The sequence below is a fragment of the Taudactylus pleione genome, unplaced genomic scaffold (genome assembly GCF_031769625.1).
Source record: "Taudactylus pleione unplaced genomic scaffold, aTauple2 ptg001032l, whole genome shotgun sequence".
In the NCBI taxonomy this organism is placed as follows: Eukaryota; Metazoa; Chordata; class Amphibia; order Anura; family Myobatrachidae; genus Taudactylus; species Taudactylus pleione.
Window position 1 is genome coordinate 8,672,381 of NW_028285433.1, and position 27,727 is coordinate 8,700,107.

Consider the following 27,727-nt stretch of genomic DNA (forward strand, 5'->3'; position numbering starts at 1 on the left):
TAAGTTGCTAACTAGTCAATATGCCTCCCATTTCACACTGCAGTCATCTGATGTTAATCAACAGACATCCGTAGACAGAAGGTGTACACGGCTTCAGAGTTGGACTGGCCCACAGGGGTACAGGGAAAATCCCCGGTGGGCCCCACTGCCTGAGGGCCCCAACACTTGCTCTAATGTCAGGTTCCAGACAGTGCACTTTAATGTTACATTGTTACTCTATTAGAGGGTCAGTTACATGGTCTCAGATGTTTGGCCTCATCCCCTGTGGTAACTGACCACACCCTAAAGCATGAGGCCCTACCACTGTATTCCTCCAGTGGGCCCTTCATGCTCCAGTCCGACCCTTTCATTCCTATGTTACCGGATATAGCTCAATTTTAGTCCACAGCAGTCTTGTATTCCAAAATAGGCAATATTTAATAGCATACAATAAGCATAGAATTGAAAAGATATGGTAGTGGTTATTAGTACAGTACACTTTCAATGTCCACTCAATCGAACATAAACTGTTCCTATGATGATTTGGTACTGAGCTGGATTAAAGGCTACATAGGCTTGAGGCGGAAAATGATCAAGGGCCTGTAAAGCGGAGGGTGTTACCAGTGCTGCATGGGTGTGGCCGGTGCCATGTGGGTGTGTACACCCCCTACACTGTCAGCCCCAATATCTCCCAAAAACATGTATAAATAGAAGTATTGCATCATTTTGTGAGGAAAATAGAAGAACAAGTGTAATAATGCAGCTGGGTGGCCGGCCATCACCATGCTGTCATGATGATGGCCTATTTTTAAGTGAAGGCCTGAAACTAGTCCCATCCGCACCATTGGTAATCTGAACCTGATTCGGGTTGATGCACAGTATCTCTGAGCACTATTGAATACGGTCACCTGAGAAGCTGCATAATTGGAGGAATTTGTACCATTTTATACTGAAGTTAGTTGTCACCTGAATCTTGGCCAGGGCAGGCAGCAAACAAGGAGAGCAAAACAAGCTTAGGGAAAAATTTCAACAGACAACTGAACAGATACAGAGCATAGTGCTTACATCATAACAGGGAATTCGAGTGTATTTCTGACAGCCTTATAATGCCACTTGAAATTAATTCCAATACGCCAGTCTACCTTGCTGACCAGTAATGCTAAGTACAAGTATGTCATGATCATTAAATTATGTAATTATGTCAGGCAACTAGTGGAAATGATGTCACTGTAGTGGAATGCCCCAATCTGACACTGTTTCTATCCAACATTTGTTCATAATTCAGACACCTGAAACCACTGCACGTAAACTGCATTCTGGGGCCTCCCGAGCACGTGGTCCTGGTTGTAGTTGCAACATTTACGGTTGCAACCATCTGACATAATTACTCCTACATTTTAACAATAAAATCTAAAATTAATGTACAGACTATCAACCTTACTGATATTATTACTATAAGGTTATTCCAGAAAATATATAAAAATAACAATCCTCCATTAGAGAATTGAAATGATGATGGTTCATTTTAACAAATACTAACATCCCTTACTATTTCAGGGAAACGGTACCGACACTCACAGCTCTTCCATCAGAACTTGTACTGGATAGATTACACCCAAACCCCATGTATCAGAGAATGCCTCTCCTCCTCAACCATAAGCTTATAAGCCTTGAATATCCCAGGAATAATATTGAATATGTCCGAGACATTGGAGAAGGAGCTTTTGGAAGAGTATTTCAAGCCAGGTAATATATAATGTTTCATATAATTTCGTGGTCATATTATCTTTTATGACATGTAATAATTTTTGTTATAGCAGGTAGATGACTGTTCTTCCACTCATCATCATTTATATATCATGTGACTAGTGGAAAGACATACAGTAAGTCGGGCTTGGATTTATATTGTAGCACTACTTTACCATATGTTTATATCTGACATTTATCAACACAAGTTGCTGCTGGACTTATTAAAATATGTGTCTTGTCTTATGTTAAACACATGCCTATTGCTAAATTTAGAAACGTAGTTCATTCCCCCAGTGCAATATTGCATGTCTTGAGACATAATTCTGTGTTTAGTGCCAATAATATGTCAACAACAGCATTCTGTTTATTCTGTTTGTTTTCAGCTTTCGTGTAGTCAAGAACTTTGTCAGTACAGAAAATGAGGGTCATGCCATTTACTGAGCCTGCTAAGGGGGTAATGACATGCCTTAGGTCCTATTTCACCATGTAATATATGACTAGGAGCACCCTTCCAGAAAAAGGACTGAGGCCGGGGGCTGTATCTCCCATGTCCTATTAAAGCATTAAAGGGTGTCTAATTCTTTTAATCTGGAGTATTAGTTACTATTCCACAACTATTCCCAAACTATTTTTTGTTTCAGCAAGGCAGCACAGTTGGTGCAATGGTTAGCATTACTGCCTCGGGCCCTAAATGTGTGAAGTTTGTTTGTTATCCCCCCTGTTTGAATTGGTTTCCTTTCCTCCAGTTTCCTCCCAATACCCAAAACCATTGGAATCTTACAAAATAATAGTAACCCTACTGTATATGTGTGTATATGTGGTAGGTTAATATAGATTTTAAGCTCCACTTGGGCAGGGATTGATGTGAATGGCCAAATCATGGACATATCTATAATGGGTGCAGGTGAGCCCACATTGCACACAGTGCCAGAGTCTACTGAGAACATGTTCCCCGCAAGAGGGGACGGTGCCCGAATGGAGGCTATACACGGCCTCTCCCCTCACTTGAACCAACCCTGGGGCAAATATTCTTTGGAAATCACTGCGGAATATGTATGCGCTATATAAAAATTCTGTTAATAGATAAACATATGAGGGTGGTTCAGTAAGTAAGGTAACACAATCTCTCACACGTGTAATGTTCTCTATTGCATTCTAATTTCCCGCTAGGACACAGGACACAGCAGGTAGACCACTGCTTTCTCTCACAGCCATTAGACTGCCTCATATCAGTCATACTGTCCCAACATCACTTGTAAGATGATAGTGCTGGCGGAAATATAGTCAGACATTGAGGTGCGTAGTGCATACTTGCCTACCCTCCTGATTCGGCCGGGAGCCTCCCGAAAATCGGGTGCCGCTCCCAGCCCCCTGGAAAGGCAGGCAAGCATCCTGGCCCCACCAACCGGCTGTAAAAAGCCTGGCAGCAGGGGGGGGCGGTGACGTGATTCGCGTAGAATCGCGTCATCGTAGTCCCGCCCCCTACATCACAATGCCATTAATCTCGGCATTGTGAAGTGGGGGCGGGACCACGATGACGTGATCGCACTGCCACGCCCCATGCCCCACCCCCAATGACACATTATGTTCCAGGCAACACCCCCTTTTTGAGAGGTCTTGTTACCTTATTTATTGAACAACCCACATAGTATTATCTTGATGTCTGGAAAAATGAACCTAGACTGTGTAGAACCTAGACTGTATAGAACTGCGGCACAAACACATGGCAGTTTAAAAATGAATATAGCACAACTATGAAACATAATCGCATAGCAGTGACAAATGGGATGTCAGTTTATTAAACTATATAGACCCTATGGTATATTTACATTTTTCAAGAACTAATAGCCTAAAGTAAAAGCCCAGTAGAAAATATAATAGATTTCCAGCACACTTATCCGAGCCATTATTTCCAAGAATAAGTTGCCCAATACTGCATTGCTGACTTTATTCTAAAGGCCACATTGTCTAGTGCGTACCGACCTCGTTAGCGATTTGTCCCAGCGGGGTGCCGGCATCGGCAAGTGCATACACACTTGCTGATGCCGGGAGCGACTGCGCAAGAGCGGGGGCCATGCTGCATTCAGCAACATGGTCCTCGTTGATGATGTTACGCGTCGGACCTGCATGCAGTTCCGACGGGCGATGTCGCTGACGATGCGTGGGAGCGAGCATCGTCAGTGACATTGAGGGTATACACTAGACAATGTGCCTGATATCTTGTCCGATCCGGCCGGGTCGGACGACATATAGTCTAGTGTGTACCCGGCATAAGCCTTTAGTGTGTCCAGTTGTGCCCTACAGAGAATACTGTACCTATTGTATATATTCTGGGAAGCTGTGGCGTCTGTACTGTACAGAGAATATCACCATTGCTCATTAGGGTTCACACCTATAGGTAAACATGGATGGACTAGGGACGTATATATTTCCAGCGCACACTCACACACTCTTAACAAACGGAGGTCTTCCTGCAAGTCACCGTACATATTCATTAATACTGGGCCAGTCAAAAATAAATAGGAATAAATACATCTGCACACACCTACAATATTGAATAAAAGGGCCCTGTATTATTATCATAAATATGTGTTGTTTCATTCGGGGTTGCTGCCAATTGACAAGGGTAATAGTCCATCAAAGGTATAAGTAGAAAGAGGTTTTGTCTTTTAGACGGCGCACAAGAATTCTTTATCTTTATTTACATAGAAAACGTAACTTTTATTAGATATACCTTAAAAAATGCCTTTTCTTTAGGACATTGGCGAGCAAAATAGAGGTTAAAAGTTAGAAAATAGTGACAAGAGATATATATTAAAGAGTGTGTATTACAAATAAAAGATATCCCTGCTGCGTGTCTGTGTTATTAATTCACCATAGGATGTGTTTAAGTATTTGTTTCGAGTCATGAGGGCAATGAGAGAATGAGAGTTATGTTACACTCAATCATAGCTGGTGTTATAAAGCCAAATGAATGCAGTACACTCAATCGAAATTTGCAACGGTGAGCCTAATACCTGGAACTATATATAGATATCCTGACTCATCCCATCAGTATGTTAATCACATAATGGGCCTGATTCAGACCCACTCGCGAGCGGCTGTCCGCTCGCAAGTGGGTCGATGTTATGGACAGAGCATGCGCACGACGGAGGGAGCTCCGTCGTGCGCATGCGCCAGACGCGACGAGCGAAGGAAGGTCCTTCGCTCGTTGTGTCCGATCAAAGGGGGCGTGCTGTCAATGTTGATTGACAGCACGCCCCCTTTGGTGGGCGTACCAGGGGCGTGCCTCCCTGACGGGGGCGTTCCCACGGGAACGCCTCCCGTCAAAAGCCGGCCCACTGACATCACTAGTGATGTCAGTGGGAGTGATTTTGGCTCTGATAGAGCCAAAATCACTCCGGAGCTTGCGGTTGAAAACCTCAACCGCAGGCTCCGGCTCGCAAATTCGATGGTCGCGATGGTCTCGACCATCGCGACCATCACAATGCACGCTCGTATAGCCTGTGGGTGGTGACCCACAGCTATACGAGCGTCCAGGAGGACGCTCCATGAAAATGGAGCCCGGCCCTCATTCAGACCGTGCGCTCTGCTCAGAGCGTACGGCTCTGAATGAGGGCCAATGTTCACTTATTTTCTCCTTGGTGAACCTGTATAATATGATATTAATTATATTAGGTCCAGATATCTATTCTACTTATTAATTAAATTGTTATCATTCACATTGATATTTACTGAGCTCCAATAGATTTATTGGTCTCTCTCTCCTGACCACGTATTATTATTATGTATATTAACTCAGACTTGCTAATTCCCCTCAAATTCTCTTTTCATATTATACCCTTACTAATATGTGGGCCTATTACATTCACAGTCTAAAGGTACACATCCACTAGAACAGGCAAACGACTGCACGATTACGACATTGTAATCGTGCGATCGTTTGTCAGCCTGTGATGTGCCTACACTGAAGGAGCAGTCGTTCAGTGTAGGAACATCAATCATCTGCAAACATGTTTGACCTGACATTATGGTCAGGTTGTACAACATATTTGTCCGATGATAGATGTATGTAAATAAAGATAAAAAAAATATTGTGCGCCATCTAAAAGACAAAACCTCTTTCTTCTTATACCATTGATGGATTAATACTGGGCTAACAATAAAGCATATAACACTTCCAGGCTCTGTCACTTACCAGAAGTGCCTCAACAGCCCAGGCCGGTCACAATCACATTACTAGTTCTGTTACGCTCCAAGAAGCAAGTCGCTTGGATTCAAAATATTGATGATTTTTAACTGATACAGCGTCAATTCAGATAATCGATGCAGACCCTACGATTGTTCCACCATTGTTCTCTCCCACTATTTGTAAATGCTGATCCCTGCTTTTGAAAGGTCTGCCACTGATCCCTGTCAGTTCGTGGAAATGCTTTCATGTATAAACAGGTCCAGCAACAGAAATCATGGGGCCCGGTACACCCATTTTTTTATGGGCCCCCCATCCCAGGGTCCCTGACAGGTACAGGCCAGTCGCTTGAGAGTCTGCCTTAACTATATGTGGTTTTTCTGGGGAACAGCTGAGCCACAACGTCCCTCCATGCCCCACACTTACTTTATTCTATATCTGCCTTGTATAGCGTCTCTGCTTGGGTGTCTTTTCTTTGGGTCAGCGCCACTCCTCAGCTCGCCAAGCATCGGATCCTCTCTTGCCTCTCGGTGCTGGCTTGACTCCGCTACTTGATTCCCGACGGAATCAACCTAAGCAGCATGGGGGCTAGTATTAGCTTCTTTGCATAAGCATATACAGTATATATATATATATATATATATTATTTTTTTTACACATTAGCTTCCCATCCAACACTGCTTCTATATCCCACTGTGCTCCACCATCTAACACTATACTCTCTCATATCTCATCCCACAATGTGCTCTCCCATCCCACACGGTGCTCTCCCATCCCACACGGTGCTCTCCCATCCCACACGGTGCTCTCCCAACCACCATCCCACACTGTGCTCTCCCATCCCACAGTGTCCTCCCACACTGTGCTCTCCCATCCCCCATCTCACACTATACTCTCTCATATCTCATCCCCCACTGTCCTCTCCCACCACCCACTGTGCTCTCCTATCCCCCAATTTCCTCTCCCATCCCACACTGTGTCCTCCCACACTGTGCTCTCCCATCCCCCATCCCACACTATGCTCTCCCATCCCACACTGTGCTCTCCAATCCCTCATCCCACACTGTGCTCTCCCAGCGGAGCTGCCTGATGACTGCTTCTATCTCTCTACCAGTGATCCGAGGAGCCAGTTCAACTTACATCAGGGTCCTCCTATCACTGACTGAGAGACCTGACGGGTCATCAGGCAGCAGCCCCGCCCCCACCACACAGTGCTGAGCTTCTCCAAGACCAGGCGGCCAGCAGCACTGCAGTAAGTGACATGATACAGACCGGCCCGCCCTGCAGCTATGAGTATATGCAGCGTGCAGGTCGGCTGCAGGTAATTTCTACAGACCATGAGGCAGATGGCACCCTGCCCCCCCCCCCCGCCACTGGACTTGCTGCTGCAGTACACCCTGCTGTTCACTTCATCAGCAAAACAGGCAGCGGTACACTGCAGGCCCCCTAGGACCTTGGGGCCCAGTACAGTTGCACCCCTGGACCCCCACTGTCGCCGGGCCTGCGTATGAATGGGTATACAACCTTTTTAATATATGTTAAATTTATAAAAATGTCCTGCTTCTATAGCTTCGGTACCTATCCATCTATCCTGTTTTGTCATTTTTAGTTTTATACCTTACAATCTTTGTACGTTTTTGTTTTATTCATAAAGGTGTTTCTGCCATGAACAATGGTATATTATGATTTACCAAAGCTTTGCTCTTTTCTCAGGGTTTATAAATGTACTCCCATATGTCACCACAACAATAGGCTGCTGTACAGACTGCGTAAAACACCACATGCTGCAAACTGTGATTAACATAATACCTAATTTCTTTGCAGGGCACCAGGTCTCCTTCCCTATGAGCCATTTACCATGGTGGCGGTGAAGATGCTGAAAGAAGAAGCCTCTGCTGATATGCAGGCAGACTTCCAGAGGGAGGCATCACTCATGGCAGAATTTAATCACCCCAACATTGTAAAGCTTCTAGGTATGGAAATAGTTCAGAAATAAAAGTGCAATATATGAAGCAAAGTGATAAGTGTGCCTAGTATGAAGCAAAAATCAGAGTACAGAACACAGAATGTGATCTGCTCTGTTCCCTACATGTTGCAGGTTCTGCTGCCAGAAAGGTGTAAATGCTGAAAATGAACACTGTATATACACTCACACTAACACACTCACACACTCACATACTAACACACTCACACACTTACACACTAACACACTCACACACTAACACACTCACACAGACAGAACAATTAAGAAAGTCAGGGTGAAACGTGATCACTTTGCAGCTGTCGCCTTTATTATAATAACTAATCAGAAAAGGTCATCAATGTGTATTACTACACAAACTGATCAGGCACATTCTGTTGTTTGTGGTCAGCTCTCTTTTTAATCACATAGTTATTGCCGTCATTCCCCTTGGCATCTGTAAACAGCAGCTGGAAATGTCAAATATTTCTATAAAAGTTATTGCCAATCCACAAATCTAATAGTGAGCAACATTTCACTCAACTATACCAATTGAAAATATTCCTAATAACTATGTTTTATTTAAATGGGTTACTACAGTACGTATAGGTATTGACTTAATCTTCCTTTGAATTGAATGAAGCTATTTACACACTCAGGACCTCATTCAGCGGCGGTTGCTTGGGAGCGATCGGTAGCACCCAAAGTGATCGAGAATATGCAAAATGAGCGCTCAGTCGCAACGCACATCGTAAGCGCGGAAACACCCACAACAATGAAAGCACACCTCCTATCTCTATGACCTAATTCAGAGTCGGTCGCAGGCGGCAACCTACGTCAGCACGATTAACACCTGTTACAGTGTTAATTGCCTACAGACATCGGTTGAGGCAGAAACCATCGCCTGCACTCGCACTGCTTAATGTAGACCCTGGGCTACCCTTAGCTCTGCGAGCAGTAGCGTCGTTATTGCAACGAGATGACGTGTGTGATGACTCGCTCAGTAATATATGCATGCCCTTAAAACGCCCTTTTTAAGGTCACCCACGCCTGCGTCCGCACCACCACACCCCCGTTCACAAGCACCTTCACATGTAACCACCTACAAACGGCACGAAATGTAAATCTCAGCTACAACCTCGTAGTTACTAACGAGCAAGAGGATTGCGGTCGGAAAGACAGGCTTGCGCACGCGCACTGCCATGTACACGCATGCGCAGTTGAAAAAAACATCGCTCGCTACAACCAATCACTCTGTGCGACCGCCTCTGAATGAGGTCCACTATGCGATCCATTGCACAATCGTAACAATATATTGTGCGGATCGTATAGTATGTCCGCCGGTCATTTATCGCATTATTCTACCTGCTGTGCTGCACTTGGGTTGATGCGCTGAACAACTCCATGCTACTAAATGCAGCATGGAATGATACATTGAACCGGCGCACACTGCATCGTGCAGTATGTATGCATGGCGCAATGTATTGTTACATCATGCCACCCCGTCGGCTGGGTACATCATCGTGTAGTCATACCCAGTTTTATTGTAGGATTTCTTATATTAAAAGGAAAGTGCTACATTTTTATATAAAGAAATAGCCACACCACGTTCAAAGGAAAGTCTTTTTTAATTTTAATTGGTTCATCCTTGTGTTTAAAGGGCTAAAATATTTACTTGCTTCAATATAACAATTTTTTTTTAAATATTTGTAAAGGCGGGTTATTTCTGGTATTACTGTCTGTAAAGAGATTTGGCTGTTTGCAAAAAGTTTTCCTTAGATCAGTGGTTCCCAAACTTTTTTGACTCACGGCGCCCTAGTGTATCAGAATTGTTTCCATGGCACCCCTGAGCAAAAAGTTTCTTATTGAGAAATTAAGAAAAAATTTAATTAAGTAAATTGTGCTTCAATGCACCCTTAGGTTCAGTTATGTGGTGGATGACAGGGCTGCACTTCTTTTTGTCCACACATTCTTTGATTGGCAGCCATTAGAACTGGTTTTGACTATCACACTGAATAAAATTAATTTTATTTGATACTGGACCACCAACCCAAGGCACCCCTGCAAGTGCCCCGAGGCACCCCAGGGTGCCACGGCACACAGTTTTGGAACCACTGCCACTCAAAAACATACAAAAGAGGAGATGTATAATAACAGAACAGTTTATAATAAATGTATATAACATACTAATTGTTATGTACATAAGAGCAAATGAAGTATGGACAATTGACAGGGCTCATACAAACCTTCAAAAAAGTATAGTTTTGTTAATGTTATATTTATATATATATATATATATATATATATATTTATATATATATACTGTATATATATATATATATACAAGTCAGGTGCATAAATATTGGGACATTAACAGAATTTTCATATTTTGGCCTCTATTCACCACCACAATGGCTTTGAAATGAAACAAACAAGATGTGCTTTAACTGCAGACTTTCAGATTTAATTTGAGTGTTTAAACATGGTGAGTGCTGAGTTTTCTGATTTTATTTATTTAAGCAATGTGGTCACAAGCCACTTAAACCCCACTCCTGGGAATGGCGAGTGCTGATCTGCACCCCAAATCTGGGGGTGGCGAGTGTAGTGGATTTTTGACTATATATACTGTGTATATATATATATATATATATATATATATATATATATAAGTCAGGTACATAGATATTGGGACATTAACAGAATTTTCATATTTTGGCCTCTATTCACCACCACAATGGCTTTGAAATGAAACAAACAAGATGTGCTTTAACTGCAGACTTTCAGATTTTATTTGAGGGTAATTACATCCAAATCAGGTGAACGGTGTAGGAATTACAACGGTTTCTATATGTGCCTCCCACTTTTAAGGGACCAAAAGTAATGGGACAAACTAAACAATCCTAAATCTAACTTTCACTTTTTAATACTTTGTTGCAAATCCTTTGCAGGCAATTACAGCCTGAAGTCTGGAACGCATAGACATAACCAGACGCTGGGTTTCATCCCTGGTGATGCTCTGCCAGGCCTCTACTGCAAATGTCTTCAGTTCCTGCTTGTTCTTGGGGCATTTTCCCTTCAGTTTTGTCTTCATCAAGTGAAATGCATGCTCAATTGAATTCAGGTCAGGGGATTGACTTGGCCATTGCAGAACATTCCACTTTTTAGCCTTAAAAACTCTTTGGTTGCTTTTGCAGTATGCTTCGGGTCATTGTCCATCTGCACTGTGAACAGCCGTCCAATGAGTTCTGAAGCATTTGACTCAATATGAGCATATAATATTACCCGAAACACTTCAGAATTCATTCTGCTGATTTTGTCAGCAGTCACATCATCAATAAATACAAGGGAACCAGTTCCATTGGCAGCCATACATGCCCATGCCATGACACTACCACCACCATGCTTCACTGATGAGGTATGTTTTGGATCATGAGCAGTTCCTTTCCTTCTCCATACTCTTCTCTTCCCATCACTCTGGTACAAGTTGATCTTTGTCTCATCTGTCCATAGGATGTTGTTCCAGAACTGTAATGGCTTTTTTAGATGTTGTTTGGCAAACTCTAATCTGGTCTTCATGTTTTTGTGGCTCACCAATGGTTTACATCTTGTGGTGAACCCTCTATAGTCACTCTTGTGAAGTCTTCTTTTGATTGTTGACTTTGACACATATACACCTACCTCCTGGAGAGTGTTCTTGATTTGGCCAACTGTTGTGAAGGGGTTTTTGTTCACCAGGGAAATAATTCTTCTGTCATCCACCACAGTTGTTTTCCATGGTCTCCGGGTCTTTTGGTGTTGCTGAGCTCTCCGGTGCGTTCTTTCTCTTTACGAATGTTCCAAACAGTTGATTTGGCCACACCTAATGTTTTTGCTATCTCTCTGATGGGTTTGTTTTGATTTTTCAGCCTAATGATGGCTTGCTTCACTGATAGTGACAGCTCTTTGGATCTCATATTGAGAGTTGACAGCAACTGATTCCAAATCCAAATGTCACACCTAGAATCAACTCCAGATCTTTTATCTGCTTAATTGATAATGAAATAATATGGGTATAGCCCACACCTGTCCATGAAATAGCTTTTCAGTTGATAGTCCCATTACTTTTGGCCCCTTAAAAGTGGGAGGCACATATAGAAACCGTTGTAATTCCTACACCGTTCACCTGATTTGGATGTAATTACCCTGAAATTAAATAAAATCTGAAAGTCTGCAGTTAAAGCTCATCTTGTTTGTTTAATTTCAAAGCCATTGTGGAGGGGAATAGAGGCCAAAATATGAAAATTCTGTCAATGTCCCAGTATTTATGCACCTGACTGTATATATATATATATATATATATATATATATAAGCTAGCAAAACATTATATTTAATTATATTCCAAAACCCAATTCAATACAAAAATAAAAGATGTTACATAATCATACATACAGTACACATTAAGCTATTAATAATTCATCATTAGAATTACAGGTCCATCCCTTTGGATGACACACCAAATTGGCAAACAAAAAGATTCTAATCTTTGCCTTTCAACTTTATAGTATTATTATTATTATTATTATTATTATTATTATTATTATTATCCTTTATTTATATGGCGCCACAAAGGTTCCGCAGCGCCTTACACAGTACATAAATGAGCACACAAGAAAAACAGTTAATAGTAATACAAAACAATGCAGGACAAGGACAAGGTTATAAACTCAGCTGCAAAACACAAGCAGCAGGACATGAGCAACCAGGTGGTAGGTGCCATTGTAGGGAGTTAGGAGTAAATTATACTATAAGTAGGGGGAGGAGAAGCACATGAGGATGAGGGCCCTGCTCGTGAGAGCTTACATTCTAAAGGGGAAGGGCAGACAGACAGGGGCGACACAGAGGGGTAGATAGTGAAGAAGGAGCATGGAGCAGTGGGTTAGGATATGTGCTGCGGAATGTGTGTGTATAAGACGACCTGATGTTATGTAAAAATTAAGTCCTTCATACATCTATCTCTATGATAGAAAATAGATTGTGTTATTTACATGAGAGATGTACAAAGTAAAGTAGAAGCACTTTAATTTGTGTGTTACATTTTAGCATCTATATACAGCCTGACAAGAAATGCAGCTATTATGGGACTGTCCCGCCATCCTAATACAGTAGTGACTACTTTAGTTCCAGCTGCTGGGTGCTATGCCATGCTCCTGTGAGTGGGTGCATCTCACATGCTAGACCCACTCACAAATGGGTGCAGCCATACATGATGTGGTCCCACAGGATGTTGCAGTACCCGGGCCCAGAATTTCTCTTGGCAGCCCTGGAGGTGACAGACAGAACGAGGAGGGAATGGGGCTTAGTAGTGGGGTAACAAGACCATGGAGGGAGGTGGTTGAGAGTGGAGGTATAGGAGAGGTGGGGGAAAGAAGCAGAGGGTTGGAAGCAGACTGATGAGAGAAAAAAAGGAAGAACAGCAAGTGGAGGAAACAGGAGGGGGAAGAGAGGGACGGATAAAGTAGAGGATTATGTGGACATAGAATATGGGGGTTGTGTGAAGTAAGGGTGTTCATGCTGTGGACAAGGTAATAATTGAGATGTAAACTGGAGTGGAGGCTGTGTGATGTAGAGACAGTGAGATATAGAGTCAGTGTGGATTAAAGTTGTTAAATGTTCAAAACTACATGTAAAGAACAGTGCTGCTAATGTATGAGCGCAGCTCCAAAAGTGATATATAAAGGAGAGGTATGTGAGTAGTGGGTGCAGGAATTAGTTTATAAACAAATGATTAATGTGGATAGATGTGACACAATTGGAAAAGGCAATACAAAATGAATGAGGACAAAATTACAATGTACCCGAGCTGATCCAGTCCAAAGTGTTCTGTTCAACAAAGATCAATCAACAAGAGCAGCACACAGACAGGGGAGCACTTGCAGTGTCCAAGCAGTGAGTGCAGTAAGTAGTTGCCTGGATACAGCAGAAGATGTTGATTTTGTTCATTCACATAAGTATGTTGCTTCTTGTTGTTCAGAAAGTGTTCTGGTTTTGAGTTTCGTTTTCCTCCAGTTTAACTCCAGCGTAACTCCGACTTAGTTATCAAATTGTATTTACACTTATAATCAGAACACTTTGAATCTTAACACAGACTATGGCAGCCACCGGCTATGCAGCCTGTGGGAGCAGTAATATCTAAAGTTACAAACATGTGTCTCTGTGCTCACTGATTGGGACCCCACCCCAAAAGCTCTAACACACACTAAATTGTCCATAAGGTTGATGGGTGCTCAAGTAGCAAGTCCACCTGTGACGAGAAGTGCTTAATATAATGACATGTCCAAAAATGTGTATGAACGATATCTAATTTTTACCACATTTAGGGCAGTTGGGAGAATCCGAAATATCTCTAATAAACATCTGTGCAGGGAACATATAAGATCTATGGTGGATCAGTGTTTGAATGCATCTATTTGTAGCTTGGACCTACATTTCAAAAAGAGCATTCAATGCTGCTTAAAATGCTTTACTACTTCACAGCATTGTTCAGTTCCCACTACGACCCTAACTGTGTGGAGTTTGTATATTCTCCCTATGCTTGTGTGGGTTTCCTCTGGGTACTCCAGTGTCCTCCCACACTCCTAAAATATACTGGGAGATTAATTGGCACCCAACAAAAATTAACCTTAGTGTGTGTGTGTGTGTGTGCATGTGGTAGGGAACATAGGGCCTGATCCAGAGCCCCACACAACCCACACACAATTCCAGTGTTCATGAAATTGAGCGATTATTTGCAATTGAGTATGCAGTTGCATACGTTACACAGAGTGCACGCACAAAGGGGGTGTTGTGATCGATTCAGACGTTCTCAGAAATGTGACGGAAGAGTGATGACTTGGAGGTGGCTAGTAGTGCACATAACAATGGGCCATGCAGTGGGCGTATTATCGAAGTGTTGCGAAATGCCAATGCAAACTTCTGCTGCTTTCACAGACGCAGGGACGCAAGCATAGGGGGCCATTGGCTGGACGGAGAAACTGCACCTGTCATAGGGTGCCTAAGTGGGCATCTTGGTCCTTACCGCATGAATGTACACCAGGGAAGGGGTTTGTATAAACTCACAGACGGGCAACCTCCAATACACATTGCTGCCTGCACTTTTGCATTTGACCCAGAATCAGGCCCATAGATTGTAAGCTCCACTGGGCAGGGACTGATGTGAATGACTAAATATTCTCTGTAAAGTACTGCGGAATATGTGTGCGCTATATAGCATTCAATCAAGTACTTTTCCTCAGTAAGAGGAAATATTTATGTATATAAAGTTATACGTAAGAAAGAAATTATTTGAATTTCATGGTTTCTACAATGTCTTATTTCTAGTCTTGTGGGAAACATAGTACTGCCCCATTACCATATGGAGTATTTGGAGATACTGCTGAGATAGCTTAAGTGATTACTCCTCAAGTAATTTTGGTACAAGCTCCACCCCCCATTGTCTACAGAGTCTCTTTTCCAGTATGTAAGATTCAAGTGTTGCCCCAAAGTGCAGTACTGACGAAAATGGTTTGTGTCAGGCATTTCAAATTTGAAAAGGTTGGACCTCATATTTAGTTATAGGATGAAATGCATAATCCAATAATTACTAGAGACAGTGGCGTAAATTCATCCCAGATGCCCTGAGGTGTTATAATTTGGTGCCCCCCAACCCCACCACAGCCATTGACACTGTAATGTAGCAATTCGCATGCAGACAGGCTATAGATACACAAAGGCAACAGCTAATGGTCTGACATAGAGCTCTCCACTAGTGTAAGGCGGCTTCCCAGGTGCCGGGAAGGGGTGCCATGTATTAGGCGGCCGTGACTGTACACTCCAGGTACATACTGTAATTACAGTCCTAAGTGGGGTTAAAATGTTGTGGACAATGGAAGAGGTGCCCCTTCAGAGCTGGAGCCCGGCAGCAGACGCCTCCATTGTCTCCCATAGTTCTGCCCCTGATTAGGGATGTGTGCCGGACCATTTTTGCTGGATTTTGATTTGGTTCTGATTCTTCCTCTGGCTTTGGATTTGGATTTGCCAAACCCACCGTGACTGGATTTGGATTTTTTTACCAAAATTTAGAAAAAAAGCTAAAATCACCTAATATAGCTTTTTTTGTTCCTAGGGTATTATTAACCCCAATAACATTCATTTCCAGTCATTTCCAGTCAATTTAGACCACCTCGCAGCTCGCAATATTGTTTTCACCATTATTGGCCAAAGGCTGCAGTCAGCTGTCTGGTTACTAAGCGACAGACACCGCAGTTTAAAGCACATCTATGAAACATTGCCACTCACTGCCACTCACTACTGAGTCACAGTACTTCAGTGTTATGGACACACAGAGGGCTAAGGCCCAAGGATCACGGTGCTTGTATACGCAGAGGGCTACGGCTCAAGGAGTCATGGTGCTTGTATACACAGATGGCTATTGCCCAAGGAGTCACGGTGCTTATACACACAGAGGGCTATTGCCCAAGGAGTCACCGTGCTTATACACAGAGGGCTATTGCCCAAGGAGTCACGGCGCTTATACACACAGAGGGCTATTGCCCAAGGAGTCACGGCGCTTATACACACAGATGGCTATTGCCCAAGGAGTCACTGTGCTTATACACACAGAGGGCAATTGCTCAATTGAGTCACGGTGCTTGTATACACAGTGGGGTACAGCACCAAAAAATAAGTTGTTATTTTTTTTTCTTTTTAAACTTTTTACTTTCTTTGAAAGTTTTTTTTACTTTTTTAAACTTTTTTCTTTGTACACACAGCCACTTGTGAGTCTCGACACTTTAATCAGCAGAGTATAGCGCAGCATACATCATTGTGCAGTGTGCCCCCTATACAAAGTCACTTTGCCAGCACAGCCACTTGTGAAGGTGCCTACACACTACACGATGTGCTCACGATGCGATATCATGAGTCATTTCCTTTGAACTCTCCCTGGCGGCTCCCCAGCACTCCAGGACACGATGTGCAGCAAAGCTGCACAATGTGTCACAAGATCTATCATGCGCGATCTAAAGATTTGCCGATCTTTAGATCATGCAGGATAGTAGACAGATGTTGCATGGATCAGGGATATCCGTGATGCATGCATCTGTCTGTAAAAAAATAAACACAGATGCATGGATGGGATCAGTGAGACCTGTCCGTGCTGCTATGTTTAAAAATGAAAACCTGTGTAAAATAAAAAAAAACAAGGCATGAACCTCCCCCAAAAGAGCAACCAGCCCCGGGCTTTAGTGACCCAGTGCTGGTTGTGCAAAATAAGGGGGACAAATGACGTAGGGGGTCCCCCGTACTTAAGCACAACCAGCAACGGGCTAGTCAGAACCAGCCCTGGTTGCCAAAATACGGGGGACAAACGACATAGGGGTCCGCCATACTTTGAGAAACCAGCACTGGGCTCTGATCTGGTCCTGGTTCTGGAAATACAGGGGGAAAAATGTATAGGGCCCCCTGTATAATCCAGAACCAGCACCGAACTTTTTCTAGCGGGGGGCTAATGCCACAGCCCGGGAAGCTCTTTCACCGGGCTCCCCAGCCAAAACATAAACCCTGACTGCTAGTCAGCCCAGGCCTGGGGATCCCTGGGGAGCTGGGGACCACACCAATAAAGGGGTCCCCTCTCCAGGGCACCCCTGGCCTAGGCTGATAGCCCGAGGCTATCCCCGCCACCCTTGGGCGGTGGGTGGCGGGTTGATAGTGTAAGTGTAGTGTAAAAAAAGAAAAGTATAAACATTGTCTTTACATTAGAACTGAACTCTCCCTGGCAGCTCCCCGGCACTCCAGGACACGATGTGCAGCAAAGCTGCACGATGTGTCACAAGATCTATCATGTGCGATCTAAAGATTTGCCGATCTTTAGATCATGCAGGATAGTAGACAGATGTTGCATGGATCAGGGATATCCGTGATGCATGCATCTGTCTGTAAAAAAATAAACACAGATGCATGGAAGGGATCAGTGAGACCTGTCCGTGCTGCTATGTTTAAAAAATGAAAACCTGTGTAAAATAAAAAAAAACAAGGCATGAACCTCCCCCAAAAGAGCAACCAGCCCCGGGCTTTAGTGACCCAGTGCTGGTTGTGCAAAATAAGGGGGACAAATGACGTAGGGGGTCCCCCGTACTTAAGCACAACCAGCAACGGGCTAGTCAGAACCAGCCCTGGTTGCCAAAATACGGGGGACAAACGACATAGGGGACTGCCATACTTTGAGAAACCAGCACTGGGCTCTGATCTGGTCCTGGTTCTGGAAATACAGGTGGAAAAATGTATAGGGCCCCCTGTATAATCCAGAACCAGCACCGAACTTTTTCTAGTGGGGGGCTAATGCCACAGCCCGGGAAGCTCTTTCACCGGGCTCCCCAGCCAAAACATAAACCCTGACTGCTAGTCAGCCCAGGCCTGGGGATCCCTGGGGAGCTGGGGACCACACCAATAAAGGGGTCCCCTCTCCAGGGCACCCCTGGCCTAGGCTGATAGCCCGAGGCTATCCCCGCCACCCTTGGGCGGTGGGTGGCGGGTTGATAGTGTAAGTGTAGTGTAAAAAAAGAAAAGTATAAACATTGTCTTTACATTAGAACTGAACTCTCCCTGGCAGCTCCCCGGCACTCCAGGACACGATGTGCAGCAAAGCTGCACGATGTGTCACAAGATCTATCATGCGCGATCTAAAGATTTGCCGATCTTTAGATCTTGCAGGATAGCAGACAGATGTTGCATGGATCAGGGATATCCGTGATGCATGCATCTGTCTGTAAAAAAAATAAAAAAATAAACACAGATGCATGGATGGGATCAGTGAGACCTGTCCGTGCTGCTGTGTTTAAAAAATGAAAACCTGTGTAAAATAAAAAAAAACAAGGCATGAACCTTCCCCAAAAGAGCAACCAGCCCCGGGCTTTAGTGACCCAGTGCTGGTTGTGCAAAGTAAGGGGGACAAATGATGTAGGGGGTCCCCCGTACTTAAGCACAACCAGCAATGGGCTAGTCAGCACCAGCCCTGGTTGCCAAAACACGGGGGACAAACGACATAGGGGTCCCCGTACTTTGAGAAACCAGCACTGGGCTCTGATCTGGTCCTGGTTCTGGAAATACAGGGGGAAAAATGTATATGGCCCCCTGTATAATCCAGAACCAGCACCAAACTTTTTCTAGCGGGAGGCTAATGCCACAGCCAGGGAAGCTCTTTCACCGGGCTCCCCAGCCAAATGATAAACTCTGACTGCTAATCAGCCCAGGCCTGGGGATCCCTGGGGAGCTGGGGACCACACCAATAAAGGGGTCCCCTCTCCAGGGCACCCCTGGCCTAGGCTGATAGCCCGAGGCTATCCCCGCCACCCTTGGGCGGTGGGTGGCGGGTTGATAGTGTAAGTGTAATGTAAAAAAAGAAAAGTATAAACATTGTCTTTACATTAGAACTGCAGATCTCAGCATTTCTCCGCCGCATGCTGGTATTTGGAGAACTACAAGTACCAGCATGCGGGGCATTAAGGGCCCGCTGGTACCTGTAATTCACCTGTAAATATATTTTTTAAATAAACACGATACACACACACCATGATAGTAAAGTTTTAATACATACTTACATACACACTCACACATACTCATCTACATTACCTGGGTACCTGGACTGGTCCACTTCTCCCTGTAGGCATCCATGGTCTTGGTAAAATAAAAAAATTAGCAACATGATCCACGCAACAGGCAACAACCACGATGGTTGTTACCTCCCGAATGAAGAGCTCAGACGCGGTTTCTGCCTTTGTAGAGCCGTCTCTGAGCGTTCATTGGCTGAGAGAGGTCAGCCCCTGCCTCTCTCAGTCAATGAACGGCTCCCTCCAATGAAGTCAATGGAGAGCCGCAGGGTTACAAAAGTTTGTTCTGCGGTTCCCACCATTGACTTCTGTCCGCGTATCGGGATTCCGGCACCGGGATTTCGTCAGCCAGCATCCAGATGGTGGGTAATGTAACTACATCCCCTTGTCTCAGGTCTCAAGAGCTAAGGGGAGAACAGCCATCCTCACTGTATCACTCATACAGTGAACAAGAAGGTGCTGTGCATGTGCAGTTATAGTATCGGTGGCCATCTTGATAAGGGCAATGGACAATACACATGGATATATATTCCTAAAGATCCCGGGGTGTATATGGGGGAAGTAAATAAATATTACAGGTTTGTTCTGAGTGAACTACCTAACACAAGATCAAACAATGGGTTAAAATACTTTTACCAGGGCAATAAAAAATGGGATCAGGAGGACTTAAGGAGCCCAGCTATTTACCTACAATTATCCCTGCTGCCATAGAATGTTATGGGGCTGATTCAGAGGTGGACACTGACGTGGCAACAGCTGTGTCTATTGGCCGTTGTCCATGGGCTACTTTATACAAATGGTGTGCATCTGTGTGTCCAAATATGCAATTTTCCCACCGAGTATGGCCTCCTGTGTGAGCATCTGTGTACACAACCACTTTCACCGACATGCTCGTAACACTCTTATAACACGCCCATAAGATGGACCATCTCCATGAGTATGCTATGCCACCTTCTATCTCACCGCCCAGGTACGCCCACTACATTTTCAATATACTTCTCTATTTGCCGTCTGTAATCGCAACTGCAACTCTGTACAGACACAAAAGGGGTGCAGTGCTACTTAGACATATATGCAGTATCAAAAAATCACTCCACTGCCTCTGACATCGGTAGTGCATCCACTACTGAATTAGCCCCTTGGTGTTCATCAGTACTTGTTAATTCTCTGGACTTAAACTCAAACTCAAAGTAGTGGTAATTTATCAGCCACAGTTTGGAGGTAGATCTTAGTATAGACAAGGACTAACCTGCAAGTATACTGAAAGCTACTACTGGAGAACTGCATGATGTTGCACCAATGGATTCAGTAGACACTAGAATGAACAGGATAAACATGCCAAAAATATAAACTATCCAATAATATGAGTTGCATGTAAGATGTAGTACACCTATGTAACCACTAACACAGTTTGGCAGTATAGAGTAAAGTCACTAATGAGGTACTATAAATGCAACAGGTGGAAGTTATTATTATTATTATCCTTTATTTATATGGCGCCACAAGGGTTCCATAGCGCCTTACATAGTACATAAACATAGTGCACAAACATAGTACATAAACATAGTACATAAACAGTTGAGCAGAACAAGAAAACAGTGTCATACAGTTTAAGACACTACAAGACAAGTACATGGTATATAAACACTGCTGCAACAGAAGCAGGATGGCAAAAGTCACGGGTTAGGTGCTTTTGAGTATAGAGCAGATAATATAAGTAAAGAAAGGATAAGCACAAGAGGAAAGAGGGCCCTGCTCGTGAGAGCTTACATTCTAGAGGGGATGGGCAAACAGACAGGGGTGACACGGATGGGGTAGACAGTGAGCGTGGGACAGAGGGCTAGGATGACAGATGGCTGGATTCCTATTTTACAGTAGGTGTGGAAGTCATTTGAATTAAGATTTACGCCACTGACATTCTACTTTAAGAGGCAGTTTTTGTAGGTGTCTGTGGAAAGCCATGGCTGTTATATCAGTTTACGTGAAGTCTGACGTGTAGCTGAAGCTACTTCATGAAGGGCTATTTAGAGAGTTTGGTTAATGTGTGAACCAGCAGTCTCAGGTAAATGTAGAAATTGGTAAAAGTAGTTATTGTAAAGAGATGTTCAGATGTAAAATAATAAGTTGTGATCAAGTGTGAATTCTATAAGGCACATTTATTGATTTGGAGGGTGATGGGAGACATGTGAGGTTTGCAGGATATTTATTCCATAGTAAATCCGCTGTATGTGTGAGGGGCCTGGATTTGGTGATATGTCACCAGATAATAAAAGCAGAAGGATGGAAAAGTAGATATAGTTGTAGGTGTGTAAAAAATTTTTATAGTGACAAAATGAGGCTGTAATAGTCAATGTATGATGAAAAGAAGGCTCATTAGTTTTTAGAGGAGGTGAGTGACTCAATAGGGCGGCAGTGTGCCCAGAGAGGGGAGATGCAGGGAGAGTTAGGGATGTTATATCCTTAGAGAAAATACAAAGGAGGGAGTTGAAAAAAAGAAATGTGTAGTACATGGTGAGTTTTACGTTTGTTATTTTTAGACAAATTTTAAAGCAATCAGTTTCTTAATCTGAAATTACCTTAGATGTTGGTCAATGTTTGTTCAACTGTTTGATTAACTGTTATGTAATCACACTTTGTGCATTTAACACTTGGTGCTTTTAACCCCAGCTGCAAACAGCCCCAGCTGCCCCTAGAAGTTGGCAGTATGCAGCAAACAATAGGAAAAGCAGACTTGTGGGCAAATGCAATAGGTATACAAGAAGAAGGCCAGACCCGGCAGCAGACAAGACAGAGTAGGGGTCACAAGTCAGAGGTTAGTCTTTACAGCAGACAAGGCAGAGTAGGGGTCACAAGTCAGAGGTTAGTCTTTACAGCAGACAAGGCAGAGTTGGAGTCATACGTTGAGATTAGAATAAAGTCTAAGCAGGAACACCGGAGCACTGAAATGCTAGCATGTAAACATTATAACCACTATATTAAGCAGCTGGTACCAGTGAGAATCCAGCCCAGGACAAGTTCCCAGATGACATATTGCATCATATTACTAAAAGAAAAATACATAGTGCAAGGAGAGAAAAAGCAACAGCAACAAAACAGTTTAAAAAATGCAACAAACAAACTGAAAACATCACAAAAACAGATACCCATAAACCCACTTCCCGCTCTACATGCATCCTGCAAACTGACTCCACTAGAGCAGTATATTTATACACTGAGTGTTCCAACATGGAATCTAACATTGTTAGTGGGGAAGACCCACAACTCACTATCCATGATGTCGAATGTATTTAGACTTTTCAATTTTACTTTTCTAACATATTTATCTGGGAAAATACTGCCTTCCATTTATATATGTGACATGTTATTGTCCTATTCATATCAATAGCCTTAAATCCTGCAGTCTGGGTCATAAATATTGAGATGTATATGTGTGTGAAGATATCACTTCGATTCTACCACCTTGTACCCACATCCAGCACCTCATAGGGGTTCACCATTCGCTCAGGCAAGGTACAGTAGTTATCAAATACAACAGTACTTTTATTGTTAAACAATACACCAGAATAAAAATACACTAGTTTAAACAAATACCAGGCAGGTTTTTAAGCCTCTCATGTCTTCACTTGCATATGGTCACATATTTTTTTCATGGGCATTTCGATTACAAACATTAATGAATAGGGTATATTCTCCCTCTTACACAATAGTGCATCATTCTAAAAGTCTTTTAAAACAAGGTTATTTTTTCAAGAAAGTATGTGGTATTAATGATTCTCTGAGTAGAGGATTCTTAGCATTCCATACTGAAGTCATCCCACAAAGAGTCCATGGTCAGTTATTAGTACAACATTAACAATTAGCACACATTGTAATTTTCATTTGTTAAAACCATGGATGAATGCATATTGCATAACCAAGCTCAGGCACAACTGACATAAAATGAGATCATGTATGCGGCTTGTTTTCTTTTAAAACACATTTATACATATCTGACCAGAACCATTGTTATTTCCGTACAGATTAATCTAATTACGGGTGACCAGCATTGGAGGTTTGGCAAAATGGCAATAGGCCTTCAGGTCCTTGTTGTTTTATTACAGATGGGTGCCAAAGCAAAACCGAAAATGTTGCTTTTTAGTGTAGAAATAACCTACAGTATGTAACCTACAGTATGTACTGTGCCTCAAGAGTCTATTTAAGGAGTCAAGTAGCAAATTTCCCTACAATGCTCCTGCAGAGGAAACTAATTTAGCTGGAGTTGATTTCTAGCTGATTTACTACTTTAACTTACTGGCGTGAGATAATATTTGCTATAAGTAGTATAATCCAATGTGAAAAATAATGTATAGCATGGAGTATGCTATGACTTATAATAAATTCCTACGGTGCTTCTAATCCTCCTTTACAAAATGTCTATCACTGCCCCGTGTTTCTCTCAATTTGGTCTACAGGAGAATAATATCTGTGCTAAGATTACTCATACTGTATATCATTCCCTTACTGCACATCTTTTGTGATCAGCAACATACTGTATATCATTCCCTTACTGCACATCTTTTGTGATCAGCAACATACTGTATATCATTCCCTTACTGCACATCTTTTGTGATCAGCAACATACTGTATGAAATTCTATTTCTAAGCTCTTCATTCCCAAAGCAAATAAATACATTTATATTCAAACACATTTACAAAAACAGCAATACTGAACACAATTTATTATACTAAACTAAGTGGCGATATTGCTTGTAATACAGTAATTTCTTTCTATCTATTTTTAGGTGTATGTGCTGTTGGGAAACCAATGTGTCTGCTTTTTGAATATATGGCCCATGGAGATTTAAATGAATATTTGCGTCATAGATCACCACGAGCTTTAAGTAGTTTAAGCCACAGTAGCCTTGCTGCAAGAGTCAGGCTCTCAGACCTGAATCCGTCACCGCTCTCTTGTACTGATCAACTGCATATTGCCCGTCAGGTATCAGCAGGAATGGCCTACCTCTCAGAACGCAAGTTTGTACATCGAGACTTGGCCACCAGGAACTGTTTGGTGGGTGAGAACATGGTGGTCAAAATTGCAGATTTTGGTCTTTCTAGGAACATATACTCAGCTGATTATTACAAAGCAAATGAAAATGATGCCATTCCAATCCGCTGGATGCCTCCAGAATCCATATTTTACAACCGTTATACAACAGAGTCTGATGTTTGGGCTTATGGTGTTGTTTTGTGGGAAATATTCACTTATGGTATGCAGCCATACTATGGCATGGCTCATGAAGAAGTCATCTATTATGTTAGAGATGGAAACATTTTGTCATGTCCAGAAAACTGTCCGTTGGAGCTGTACAATCTCATGCGTCTCTGCTGGAGCAAGATGCCCACTGACCGTCCAAGTTTTGCTTGTATCCATCGTATTCTGGAGCGTATGTATGACAGAGCTGTTTCTGCTCAAGTGTGAAGGATATGTGTTCCAGTGTGGTATAATACCTTCTTGTGTCCTTATAAAACATGCCTAGTCCTGGCACTGATCAGGAATGAGTAGCCATTAAACACACACTGGCATACAGCACATGCATGAATAGTCTCTGGACTAAAGTTATCAGCACAGAAGTGCATATTTTCCCACAAGTTTTGCTTATCTGAGGGGAAAATTCACTCTGTTCATCTCATGTTAAGAATAGAAAATGAGAGTAAAAATGGTAACACAGTAGCTTGTATGCAAGTTATCACATGGTTTTACAATTGTGAATGATTAACAACATGTCCCTGAATATAAGGACATTTTTATTTCCATTCAGTAAATGAATTACACAGCACACCTGCCATGCAGAAGCATAAATGTCTAAAGTAATAGTCTCAATATATAGTATATGTTTATAGTGCATTTTCCCACTAAAGGTTTTCCAGTAGCAGAAACAAGTTGCTTGTCAAGCTAATAAATCTTCTGAATTACCCGATTCATTCCTTGTATTACACAACAATGAAGCCTAACTGTTATCAAGAGCAAAACAAAAGTAAAAAGTTCAATGAATATTATGATGTATACATATTGAAATTACAGTGTAATTGATACAGCAGTTCCAGATGACGGCTCATGATTTATATATTGTATATGTTTCATATCTTGCTTTCTTTCCTTGTCTCTGTTAAGGGAAGAGATGTACACGGACCCCCATGTTTTGGTTTTGGTAAAACCACCCTCTTGGTTTGGATTTGGTTTGGATTTTTAATTGCTTTAAAATTGATAAAAACACCTAAAATTATGTAATTTGGACCTTTTTGCATGCAATCCAAAATCCATTTTTCGGTTTTTTAATCCGAGTTCTGAACTTACAACAGACCCGAGCCGGAACTCTGTTCTACTCAGAACCCCAAAAGTGATCCGAATCGGGACTCGATTTGACTCGGAACCCCTAAGTTCTGGTGTATTTGTTTTCATGCAAAACCAAACCGCACATCTCTAGTTAAGGGGATGGTCCATTACCTAAGACCACTGCTTTTGTTAACTATTTATTATCTATTAAATATAAGTTTTAGAAATCCACAGACTTTGCAAAAACTCAGAGGATAAAGCTAAAAAAGCAGCTGACAATACCAAAGTAGTGGAGAGGGCTGATGAGAATGTACCATACACATCCAGTCCAAGCAATATTAATGCAGGAGGTACCAGGCAAGGAGCCTTGTATATGTTTTTATTAACAAATTCTAAGTGGTTGCAAAGTCAAATTTAGAAGACCATTTATATTAATTGATAACTAATGATCTTGCTTATTTCCACTCGAGTAAACATGTTAAATTACTAAGCAACATTAACTGTATGTTTTATTTTATGTCATTTTTTTGTTCAGCTCAATGGTCATTTTGTCACTTTTGAATATTTTTTGTAATCAATAAATATCTGATATTTAATGATATAGTATGTGTTGTCTCATTATTGTTTTTTTTAATAACAACACAGCTCACTAGGATCTACACTGCATTAAGTTTATAAAATGGATTTAGTAGACACATTAAACGCTAAAGAAACAATCTAGTGTTGTGGCACATACGCAACTGTAGCAATAACAGAGCATAACAAAACACTGATGTTTATATGCATATGATTGGAGTAACAGTCACTAGTTTCACTTGTTTAGATTACATGGAAGTGCTTGTCTTGATACACTCTTTACATATATAAATAGAGAGGCCCATTTATCAAAGTAATTTGGTCCTTAAAACATGCAGAAATGACTGTTTATGCATGTAGGAGGCAGAATTAAGTATCATCCCTATTTGACAAGGATGTAAAGCAGAACATATTGGAGATATCTCCTGCTTTGTGAACAATAGCACTCACAGCAGCTGTCCCCATCGTTTTCTAATGGGATGGTGTTCAGGGAATATTTAACAAGTTCCTCTATAGGAAAGAGCAGCCAGAGAGGTTCGCAGGGACCATCAGATCAGGGAATATCGCAGTGACTGCCATATAATGCAGAGAGGTTTGCAGGGACCATGAGATCAGGGAATATCGCAGTGACTGCCATATAATGCAGAGAGGTTCGCAGGGACCATCAGATCAGGGAGTGTCGCAGTGACTGTGATATAATGCAGAGAGGTTTGCAGTAACCATCAGATCAGGGAGTGTCGCAGTGACTGCCATATAATGCAGGGACGTTCTCAGTGAGCATCAGATCATGGAGTGTCGCAGTGACTGCCATATAATGCAGAGAGGTTCGCAGGGACCAGATCAGGGAGTGTCGCAGTGACATTATTATGCAGAGAGGTTGCAGTGACAGCCAGATTAGGGAGCATCGCAGTGATGTGCCATATAATGCAGAGAGGTTTGCAGTAACCATCAGATCAGGGAGTGTCGCAGTGACTGCCATATAATGCAGAGAGGTTTGCAGTAACCATCAGATCAGGGAGTGTCGCAGTGACTGCCATATAATGCAGAGAGGTTTGCAGTAACCATCAGATCAGGGAGTGTCGCAGTGACTGCCATATAATGCAGAGAGGTTCGCAGGGACCATCAGATCAGGGAGTGTCGCAGTGACATTATTATGCAGAGAGGTTGCAATGACAGCCAGATTAGGGAGCATCGCAGTGATGTGCCATATAATGCAGAGAGGTTTGCAGTAACCATCAGATCAGGGAGTGTCGCAGTGACTGCCATATAATGTAGAGAGGTTTGCAGTAACCATCAGATCAGGGAGTGTCGCAGTGACTGCCATATAATGCAGAGA

The 27,727-nt window shown here is 42.6% G+C and overlaps 1 protein-coding gene across 1 annotated transcript in view; it reads left to right on the forward strand.

The window, feature by feature from the left end:
- The window catches only part of MUSK (muscle associated receptor tyrosine kinase), a 208,099-nt gene extending 181,739 nt beyond the window's left edge, over window positions 1-26,360 (forward strand). Inside the window, exons 14-16 of the mRNA XM_088461250.1 lie at window positions 1,537-1,725; window positions 7,742-7,890; window positions 24,281-26,360. Of these exons, the coding sequence (XP_088317376.1) occupies window positions 1,537-1,725; window positions 7,742-7,890; window positions 24,281-24,960 (1,018 nt within the window). The 3' untranslated portion in view covers window positions 24,961-26,360. The remainder of the gene's footprint in view (window positions 1-1,536; window positions 1,726-7,741; window positions 7,891-24,280) is intronic.
- Window positions 26,361-27,727: the final 1,367 nt, after the last annotated feature.